The sequence below is a fragment of the Cyprinodon tularosa genome, unplaced genomic scaffold (genome assembly GCF_016077235.1).
Source record: "Cyprinodon tularosa strain WSP-4 unplaced genomic scaffold, ASM1607723v1 ctg397, whole genome shotgun sequence".
NCBI classification, from domain to species: domain Eukaryota; kingdom Metazoa; phylum Chordata; class Actinopteri; order Cyprinodontiformes; family Cyprinodontidae; genus Cyprinodon; species Cyprinodon tularosa.
In genome coordinates this window covers 349,834-361,248 of record NW_024039115.1, presented here as the reverse complement: position 1 = coordinate 361,248, position 11,415 = coordinate 349,834, and the positions used below count along the sequence as shown (strand labels likewise).

General features: G+C 40.2%; 1 protein-coding gene across 2 annotated transcripts; it reads left to right on the top strand.

Moving 5' to 3' along the window:
* The first annotated feature begins 442 nt into the window (after positions 1 to 442).
* On the top strand, positions 443 to 11,126 carry clrn1 (clarin 1). Of its 2 annotated transcripts, none has more exons than XM_038297790.1 (3): positions 443 to 864; positions 7,022 to 7,201; positions 10,624 to 11,126. In XM_038297790.1, exons 1-3 carry the CDS (start codon positions 612 to 614, stop codon positions 10,890 to 10,892), a joined length of 702 nt encoding a protein of 233 aa, XP_038153718.1. In that variant the 5' UTR covers positions 443 to 611; the 3' UTR covers positions 10,893 to 11,126. The 2 variants fall into 2 exon arrangements, with proteins under 2 accessions (XP_038153718.1, XP_038153719.1); XM_038297791.1 differs by having other exon boundaries at positions 10,627 to 11,122.
* Positions 11,127 to 11,415: the final 289 nt, after the last annotated feature.

Sequence of the window (11,415 nt, the reverse complement as noted above, 5' to 3'; positions counted from 1 at the left end):
ATAATAATGAGCTATTATTTTTGAGTTACTATCTCAAAATAATGGGATTCTATCTCATGAGATAGAATCCCATAATTTTGAGATAATATCTCATCATAATGAGATAAGTTTTTTTTACATTTTTTAACAGATTGGCGGAAACGGGCTTCCATAGCAATCAATTAACTGAACCGATTCTATTAACTAGTTTTGATCTGCTAGCAGAGAGCGCCCCCTGCTGTCAGAGTCCAACAGTTTGGATCTGACCCACTCACCATTCTTTGACCATGTTTCATTAAGACCTGTGATGGATTTAAGGTTCTGGTGAGTTTAATGTTTGTTTGACACTGTTTGTATAAAACAGAGGTCAGTAGGACGGTTCTGAGACACTGAGCCATCAGTCAGAGTTTATGGGACAGTTATGATCCTCCTACCATCCAGGAGGTAATTGGAGGCACCGTTGTTATGGTGACGGGAGAGCAGTAGAGGAGGTGTCATCTGATCTGATCCCTGTTCTGATGGACCGTCGGATCTAACAGCACAGCAATAATCCTGGGAGTTATTAATCCCTGCGGTTTAGTTTGGATTTTTCGGACCCCATGGAGTCCCGCCCAGCTTGACCCGGACCCATCATGCCGAACCGTCAGAAGCAGGTCCTGTTCTGCTCCGCCGGCATCCTGAGCCTCTGCTGCGCCCTGTCGGCTGCCGTCATCAGCGGCCTGCCCTTTTGGCTCCGCGGGTCCGTGCTCTGCAGAACCGGGGCCGAACTGGTCAACGCCACCGGAGCCGAACTGGACCAGTTCGTGGGAGATCTCAGCTACGGACTTTTCCACGGAGAGAGGGTGAAGCAGTGCGGCCTGGGCGGCAGACCGTCCCGCTTCTCATGTGAGTCCCACTGAGAAGTGCGTGGAGTGGATCAGAACCTGGGATGGGCTGGTTTTAGAATCCCATGGGTTTGTTAAAGTTAAAATAGTCTAAGGCTGAAGATAAAGCAGCAACAAATCTGTTTTATTTTATGATTTATATATCATAGATAAAAAATAATGTCTTCATAGTTTAGGATTTCTCCTTTTTCAGGGATTTATCTAGATTACAGGGGTGGACAGTTCCAGTTCCTGGAGGCCGTAATCCTGCAACTTTTATTCCAACACACCTGAATCAGTTACCTCCTTAATATGCAGTCAGTTCCTCCAGAGTCCTCTCAACCATCTAATTATTTGATTCAGGTGTGTTGTATCAAAGGTGCATCTAAAAGTTGCAGGATAGAGGCCCTCAGGAACTGGAATTGCCCACCCCTGATCTAAAAGCTTACTCCAGAATGTCCCGTATGGAACTTTTAAGAACCCAGAATGTTCAAATGGTTCCTGATCCCAGTTTCATCCCAGCATTATCATTTAAACTGACAAAAGAGGAACAGTCAGGCTTTGGGTCAGCACATGAAAGCACTGGATCAACCAGAGTCTTCCTGGAGGAGGCATTAGGTACTGACAGGGACGGATTTAGGAAACCTGGGGCCCTAGGCAGAGACAGGCAGGGGGCCCTCTGAATTGAAAAGAGAACACATAAAATACAGATACAGAAATTTTAATAGAGAGACAAAAATTGTTTGTTCTAGGTTTTGTCCCTCTCTTCTTGTCCCTTTTCTTGTTTTCCTCTCTATGTTTTGTACTCAACTGACTTTTCATGCAGTCTGAATAGGAATGAAAGAATTTTTTCCCATCACTAAGATCACTTAGCTGATCGCTCCTCCCTGTGTTTTCAAAAAGTCAACAGCAAAAGTAAATAACCAGAGATGGGAAGTAACGAAGTAAAAATACTTCGTTACTGTACTCAAGTAGATTTTTCTGATATTTTTACTTTACTTTACTACTTATTTTTATGGCGACTTTTTACTTCTACTCCTTACATTTTTACACAAATATCTGTACTTTCTACTCCTTACATTTAAAAAAATTGTCTCGTTACTTTTGTTTTGAATCATTTCAATGGAGTTACCATTATTATTTTTCACGTCATCAATACCAAATTGAATCTGATTGGATGGGAATCTACGTCGCATTTGACGCACCACTACAAGATTAATCGACAGATTTGGCGGTATTCATTCGCGGCAAATCATTGCAGCTTGGTGGCGGTGGCGTTAGCATAGTAGAATGGAAAATGAGATGATTGAAAATAAACACAACGGAGATCTAGTCCTATTGGCAGACATCCATTTAAAATTTAGGCAACGGCATGAAAAAAGTGGTTTCTACTTTTACTTTTATACTTTAAGTAAATGTACAAGCCTGTACTTTGTTACTTTTACTTGAGTAAAGAAGTTTAATCAGTACTTCCACTTTTACCAGAGTATTTTTTAACACAAGTATCTGTACTTTTACTCAAGTACGGAAAGTGAGTACTTTTGCCATCTCTGTAAATGACCCAGCCCTTCTTTTTACTGTAGACAAGCCATGATCGGCTTATCTGTTCTCCATTTTTCCAAAAAAAAAAGAAAAGAAAAAAAAATCCACTGGACTTTGTTTCCAACTTTAAACACATTTCACTTCCCACCCAGGAAGCTTTTTCAATTCAAAATGTCAGGAATAGTGCCGAGTCGAGGTTTTATACAGTAGCCCAACAAAGCCTTGTTTTTGTTTTGAAAACATGCAAATTGAGGGAGCGTGCAGATGGCACAGCAGTTAGCGTGCACAGCCCATGTACGGAGGCCTTAGTCCTCGACGCGGCCGACCCGGGTTTGAAGCCGACCTGTGGTCCTTTGCCGCATGTCTCTCCCCCTCTCTCATACCACCTTTCCTGTGAGCCTAATGTCGAAAAAATGAGCCACTAGTGCCGCAAAAACAAAAAACTAAAACAAACATGCAAATTGGAACAGACAAAGGGACCCACCCATTTGGAATGGGGGTCGTTTGGCTTCTTTGTTAGACTGCAATGCCTTATACCCATCTAAGTGTCTGAAAGGTCAGTCGTTAAAGGGGATTGTTGGCCTGGCTTCTCCATTTATCATTTGTATGAAATAATAGCTGCATGAATCATAACTGCAGACAAGACAGAGGAGAGCAGGAGGCAAGGTTACCAATATTCTTGCTCTGGAGAGCTGAGTTTGGTGCTTTTATATGTTGTCAAAGTCTCCAGTAGCAGAATAGGCACTTTTTTGAAATAAAAGTGTTAGAGGGGTCTGAAAACTTGCTAAATATAGCAAAAAAAAAAGCGCTAAGTTGGCAACACTGCTCGTTGCGTTGTTTTTTTTTTTCAAATGGTTTGCTGCTGTCTGTTTGGACCTTTCTGAACATGTGCAGCAAATGGACTGATCCAATGTGGTAGACTCTGGGGGGCTGGGACACACTTACGGTAATATTATAAGAGTTTAGTTGTATTAATTATACCTGTAAACAGATTTTTATGGCCCCCCAGGAATTTGGGGCTCAAGGCAACTGCCTAGTATTGGTAAATCACCTGTTGGATGTTGAAGATAAACGGTGTTAGAAAAAGGTCTGCATATAGACAAATACTTATGATTATTATAAGAAAAGAAAAACATGTTAAAGGGTCCAGAATGTTTCCAACAGGAACAACAGTAAGATTCTGCTTGATTTTTTTGATGAAAAGTCCTGCTGTTTGTCTAACAGGTGGATCAACAGGTTTCATGGATTTTTTCCTTTCAAAGTTCAAAGCTGGACCGAAACAGCAGAGCTGCTCTGCAGGCTATTACCGCTAGGTGGTGCTAATATGCAGCACAGAAAGAGATAGTTAACGTTAGACTTCCAGAGGAGCCAGTTTCACTTTTTTTGTATAAAGACATTTTAGTGTTGAAATGTTCTGCTTAGGTTTGTGAATTCAGTCTTTGGAGTGTTTTCTTTCTGTCCCTGTGGCTTACTTCTTTTTTCTGTCTCTGGTTCTGACCCACAATCACTTATTTTCTGCCCCTTGTTTTAAAACACTCCAGTGTGATTAATGTGTTCCGGTTCCCATCTCTCTATTTCAGCTGTTTTTGAGATTTTTGCTCTTCTGAATACAACCCAGATTTCCTGTTTGATCTTTTACCTTGTTGATGAAATGCACTAACCTGGGTCTCAGGTTCTAGTTCTGTTTCTCTAAAGCAGACAAGATGGCCGTAGCTTTTGGAACTTGAATCCAGTTCTTTTCCCTGAAACAGTGACCAGAGGAGAACAGAGGGGTCAGTTAACACTAATAAGCTTCATGCCTGAGTGGGCCGGATCAGAAGCACTCTGTTTCTCTGAATCACTGACAGTAATGAGTTCTCTGAGTTCAGTGCAATGAATTTTTTGACCCAAATGCTGTTGTTTGTGAGCAAGGACCCAGAAACCAGAGTAAAGGCTCAGAACGCTGCAGAAACTGGGCGTGTTCTACAGGTTTCCAGCAGGGCTTAGAGGGCCCTATGTATGTCGCAGCAACATCTTCAAATAAAGGAGAGATTTTTCTGGTCTTATTCTATAATGTTCCGGTTCAGGAAACAGAACTCATCTCTTTCCTAAACTCTCTCTTTCATCATACCTTCATTGTTTGTAATCATTTCAATAGATGAGCCAGGAACCTTCAGACATCTAGAGATTGGACCCGAAGAGGATCCAGAGTGTCTTTAGATTTTCCCTCATTGTCAAACCAACAGGCAGCGGTTTTTAAACCTTACCTTAAAATACATTCACACTGGAGGGCCTCCATTTAGTTTAGATTTATATCAACCAATCAGAAGTTTTGATTTGTTATTATTATTAATTCAGTTCAATTCAGTTTATTTCTATAGCGCAAATTCACAACACATGTCATCTCAAGGCACTTTACAGTTCACCAGATCATCCAGTCAAGCTGATTCAAAGTTTTCTATCTAAGGAAAACCAGTTGATTGCATCGACTCATTGACTTGCATGCAATCCCTCACTCTAAGCATGCTTGTAGTGACAGTGGAGAGGAAAAACTCCCTTTTAACAGGAAGAAACCTCCAGCAGAACCAGGCTCAGTGTGAGCGGCCATCTGCTGAGGCCGACTGGGGTTCAAGGAGACAGAAGCAGAGATACAAAAGGCAACTTATAAATGCAGCACCATCCAGGAAACACACAGCCAGGAAGACAAGCTTTGAGCCAGTTCCCATGTCAGAGAAACAGGACTACACTGAAAAACAGGCCGATCTCCAACATCTATAAACAAAGGTGTTGATGCCAGCAGTGCAGCTGATATTTCTCTCCAGGATGGTGTCACAGCCAAACAGGAACAGACCAGATGAAGCTACTATGAGAAAAAGCAGAGAGAGCATAATGTTCGAGATTGAACTAACAGATTCTGCAGAGTGGGAGAATAGAGATAGAATGAAGCAGAATGATGAAATAGGGGTCCCCATGTCCTTCAGAAGTCTAAGCCTATAGCAGCATAACTATAGAGATAGCTCAGGATAACCTGAGCCACTCTAACTATAAGCTTTATCAGATTATTATTATTATTATTATCATTATTTGCCTGATGTTATCTAAAGCACTAAGAAAAGGATAGTTCTGTGTTTTTGTATATAATGTTAATATATTGGGCTCAAATGGAGCCAAAGAAATAGAGCTGACGGTAATAATTTATTAATTTACTTCTGTGGAGGAAAAAAAAAAATCAAATTTGATAGATTTTATAGATCAGATAGTTAAGGTTGGATAGTGTCCTGACTGTTGGCCCCACGAAAGGTGAATGATGAGAGCTAGAAACCATGAGTTATTCGGATTAAGCCAATGGTGTAATTTCTTCTTCAGAGGCAATAAAGCACAACTGCGACCTCTAATGTTCATTGCATGCAATCATAATTTCCTTACTGCTGTTGTTAATCAAAATATTACAAATTACATGCATTTGTTTTTAAACTGATTTATATGATATGAAAACAAATCATGGGAACTTGACTTATTGTCCGGATTTGGTTTAGGATAGTTGAGGACCCAAAAGCAAAGGCAGGCAGAGGTGAATTTTAAGTAAATTAAATGAAGAATACTGAAACTAAGTCAAAAACTACAGGCAACAGGAATCCAAAATCCATAAGAAAACAAAGTCCAAAAACAAACGAGAAACCAGGAGCCCAAAAATAAAAAATAAAACATGAAAACACAAGTCAAATGTTACCAAAAAGGTCAGGGGAGGAACTATAACCTGGCGGATGGCTCAGAGAGACGAGTAGGAGGAAGACTGATGAGGTTAGACGAGGACCCAGCAAAGAAGAACTGAACAGCAAGAGTATTTATAGGAGACAGAAACAAAGAGAGGGCTAATGAGCAAACTGGGAGCAGATGTGCACAGAGCAAGAGACGAAAAAGAGCTAGGGAAAAAGGAGAACATAAGAGGGCAGCAGAGGGCAATAAATAGAAACCAAGAAAACTGAAAATAACCAGAAAAGCATAACAAAATAAGAATTAAACCCTTTAAACTAGAAAACAAGGAGTAAAGCAAAACTTGATACTTAAAAAATAAAAAAAACAGAACCAAGACTAAAACAGTAACTAGGAATTAACCAGAGAAAAAGTAAAACCTCTACCACTAGAAAACAAGGAGTAAAGCAAAACTGAACACTAAAAAGAAAATATAACAGAACCAAGACTGATACAGTAACTGAGAAAAACCCAAGGAACACAACAAAATAAGAACTAAACCATAAAAGCCTATAAAACAAAAACCAAAGCAAAACTGAATATCAAAAGAAAAACATAACAGAAACCTAACACTTTATATCCTGTTTGAGCTTTATGAAATAACCCCTGCAGTAAAATACTGCGGTCAATTCATGTTATTAAATCATCTTTTTTTTTTTAAAGGTAAAATTTGGATTTTGAGGGAGTGACATTGTGTTTATACTCAGATAAGGTGTATCAACAACATATTAAAAAGAGTGGATAGAGAGCAGTTGCTGCTCTTTGCTGTTTGTGTTGTTCAGTAATCTGGAGAGAATTTGATCAGGAACAGATTTTTTTTTTAAGTTCCAGCATTGTCTGATAAAGACAAAAGGTGTGAAGAAGAAGTTCCATTACTCTCCATTTCCTCTTCTCTCTCTGTCCAGTCTTCCCAGACCTGATGAGTGTAATTCCAGCCGGCCTCCACGTCACCATCATCTTCTTCTGCAGTGTTGTGGTTCTCTTCTCCTCCGTGGCCTCTGGCTTCTTCTTCTTCAACGCCTTCGGACGGCCCTATGAGACACTGCAAGGCCCAATGGGCCTGTACCTGTGGACCTGCATCTGCTGTGAGAATCCACACACTGATACTAGTCAGTAGACGTAGAACAGCAGAAGCTGGAAGGTTAAACTTTACTATAAAATATTAGATTCTGGGAACAGGGTATGCTTGTTTTTCTTTTTTCTTTTTGTGACAATTAAGTTTTTGAATGGTGAATTAATTACGAAGTTACCCTCCATGTGAAAAATCGCCTTCACTATTAAATCCTGAATCAACTGTGGTAAACATAATTTTGAAAAGCTTAGGTCAGTTTCTCTAACCACACCCTGACCAGAGTACCAACAGACACAATAGAAACAGATTTTTTCAGTCTGTTAGTATTCTAGTTTTGTATAATCAGCTCCAAAACCCAATAATTGGTTTTGCTGACCTGGACGCTTGATAACTGCCATCAGTAGTTTGTACCAACTGGTAGTATTTTAAACCCTGAAGGGATTTTGGCTTGGAGATATTGGAGGTTTCTCTCAAAATTTTCTGTTGCAAAGCAGAATTCACACCTCAGTTCATTAGAATAGAATAGATCCATCCATCCGTCCGTCCGTACGTCCGTCCGTCCATCCATCCATCCATCCATCCATCCATCCATCCATCCATCCATCCATCCATCTTCTTCCACTTTATTTGGGAGGCAGCAGCCTAAGCAAAGAGCCCAGAGACGTAGTCCCTCCAGCGTGTCCTGGGCCTTCCACGAGGCCTCCTCCCAATGGGACATGCCTGGAAAACCTCCCGAGGGAGGCGACCAGGAGGCATGCGGAACAGATGTCCGAGCCTCCTCAGCTGGCTCCTTTCTATGTGGAAGAGCAACAGCTCTACTCCGAGCTCCTCATGGGTAATTGAGCTCCTCACCCGATCTGGCAGGGTGCGCCCAGCCACCCTGCGAAGGAAACTCATTTTGGCTGCTTGTATTCATGATCTTGTCCTTTCGGTCATTACCCAGATCTCTTGACCATAGGTGAGGTTGGGAACGTAGATCAATCGGTAAATCGAGAGCTTTTACCCCGATTCAGCCCCCTCTTCACCACGACAGTCCAATATAGCAACCGCGTCACTGCCATCGCTGCACCGATCCATCTGTCAATCTCACGTTCCATCCGTCCCTAATTCGAATACAATAGAATAGAATAGAATTCAACTTTATTGGCATTACACTGTCACAAGTATAAAGCAATAAAACATAGTTTCCAGATGTACAGGATATAATTATTTCTTTATATGTGCACAGAGACTATGTATGTATGGACTATAAATGGTATATATAAACAGAGTGTAATTGCAAGAGGCTATAAAATAAATAAATATGACAACTAAATATAAATTATACAGAAAGGTTAGGATATGTAATATGTATGTATGATATGTATTATGTATATGTATGTGTGTATATATATATTTGTATTAGTGGGGTTATTACAACAGATTATCCAGGTCCTTAAGCAGCAAAACAACCAAAGACCATGATACTACCAGCACCTTGTTTGATTGCTGTGTGCTGTGCGTTTTCTGCGCCTCCATAAACTGCTGGTTTTATAGCAAATCTAAAAGAAAGTTCAGTTTTTGTCTCAACAATCCATTTTCCCAGAAGGCTTGCCATTCCTTAAAGGGGCCCAGTCATAAATAAAAAAACACCAAAAAACCATATGTTCATATTAAGATAAAGCAATATATGCTTATAATATGGGTAGATAGTGTTTAGTTAGTCCTTTTTGAGCCTAAAAATAATTTTTGCATCAGGTATAAACAGAAGTAATATTGTTGAACACTGTCACCATCTGCTGGTAGTCATTACTCATTCATCCATCATTTTTGCAGCTTCAGCAGCCTTAGGTGCCTTTCAGTGAATACCAATGGTCATATGGTATTATAAGCACCACTCATGTTTTAACTCTTTTGGGAGGCAATATTTTTGCACCCTTTTCACACTTGGTGTTAGGCTTTTCCTCTTTCCTTTTCCAGAAATTAGTGGTCATAGACTAAGGTCCCTCTAAGCAGTGGTTCTGGCATTAGAATGCTCCCATGTTGCCAATTTTAGCACCGTGTCTTTTTTTAATTGGTCAGCCATTCACTCTGACCTTATCTGAGGCAGTGAGGCTTCATGGTTGAGTCATTTTAGTAGGCCTGTGAGGGTTCACCACCATTCCATTCACCATGTGTTGATGATGTAGTAGAACTGAAGCTCACCAATCTCAAACCTTTGAAATGTTTCTTTAGTTATGGCTATTATGTGTTGCTTTATGCTGGAGGTCTTCAACAGGGGGTCCGCGACCCCTAGGGGGTCCACGGAGGTACAGCATGGGGTTCGCAAACGTTTTGGGTGATTAGACTTTTTTTTATATTCCCCGCGGCAATTTTTTCCACTTATGAAATGTCCTTAAATACATGTCAACATGAATTCAGCACGTCTTTCAGTCATTAATGCACACATTCACCTGTCCCATCAAAGAGAGTCCAAATCAGAAATACTTAAATAATCCCAGGACGACATTACTTTTGTTACCTGACTCCATCTGTAATAGAGTGACTATAGGACCAGTTTGATATAACACAATTTCATACAATATATATAATTAGGCGGTCCCGCTCCATCTATCCATCAGTTTGATGGTCCTTGGCCTGGAAAACTTTAAAGACTCCTGTTTTATCTAATCTGTCAGCCTACTTCATGTTGTGATTACTTGATTGTGAAGATTCCGTTAGTGATCAGGCACAGGTGTTTGTAAAATAAATAATACCAAAGCTATTTTAGTTGACCCTAGACTTGACCAGAAAGGGGTTTCATCATATAGTGAAATTGATTTTTTCCTTTATTGAATTAATTGATTAAAGTGCTTTTTGCATCTTTTTAGGTTATTTCCTGATGTTTAAATGTTCCAAAAAAGCTAAAGCAAGAGAAAAAAACTGTTAGAGGATAAATATCCTTTTTAGTGCAAGGTGTACTTCAGTCAAAACATGAGAGGCGAGACCAGTAAGAGGAAGCAGCACCAGTAAACTACCACCACATGCAAACATCTTCAGTAATTAATTATAGATCAGTCAGTCTGAGGATGATGACGGTAGCAATTAGGGAAACAGAGCTCCAAGCAGGAGACAGGAACCTGAACAAAGGAGGCAGGAAGCCTGGCTGGAGGCGGGGCTTTGTTTGAATGATAATCCTAAAATCAGTCCAGCAATTTATCATGAGAACTGATGATAAACATGATCAGAAAATTGAAATTCTGAGTAAATATTTGCATTTGGTGCAGATTTGAGCAGATAGAATAACCTTTCAACCTGGGACTGCTGAGGTCTTGTAGGTTTAATGTTAAAGGTCATTCTGTGAGAGAACCATCAAAGTTCAAATTCTTTTTTGAATTTTTTTGTAACAAAAGTTGACTTGTACAGTCTTGACTGGTTTTGGTTTATGTTCTTAATGGTTTCCTTGTGTTTGTCCAGCAGGTTTGACCAGCTGCCTGGTTCTGATCCTCTTCGCCTCTGAGGTGAAAATCCGCCGGCTATCCGAGCTCATCGCCAACTTCAAGGAGGAGAATTTTGTTTTTCAGACGTACTCGGAGAGCTACGACAGCTGCTTTTGGGTTTTCTTCATCATCCTCGTCCTTCATGGACTCAACCTGGTTCTGATTCGACTTACAGGGATCCAGTTCCCATTCCAGGGGAAGAAAGATGTAGAGCTGAGCGTCGGTGCAGCCGACCTCATGTACTGATGGACTCGAAGACTAACAGAACCCCAGCTAGCTGTTGTCTGGTGGTTCCGATGAAAACTGTAGAACATATTAGAGACACCTTAAAGGTTTTTAGTGTTTACCTCAACAAATCCAGAGAATCAATCTTGATTTCTGAATAGAACCTGATTGGTTGTGTTTATTCATGATGAGACGACATTTAGATTCTTTAGAGATTTTGTTTGTAACACTTTTTTTTAGAGAAAAATAAACTTGTTTTGACTGAATTTTATGTCTGACTTTTGATTTATTGATTCAGGGTCATCGATTAAAGCATTTGGATCTAGTTCCATCTTCCATTAGAACTAGTGTTGCACCGATACTAATACCAGTATCAGGCGGGGCCCCGATCCAGCACTAAAATGGTGGTATCGGTATCGGCATGTACCAACAAATAGGGCACTAATACCATTTTAAGAGCCTAAGTTTATTCAGCTATTGTTATCCATTCCTGGTAGGCAATAAAATGTTCTACTGGATTCACTTTGTTTTAGTCTTTTTCCTG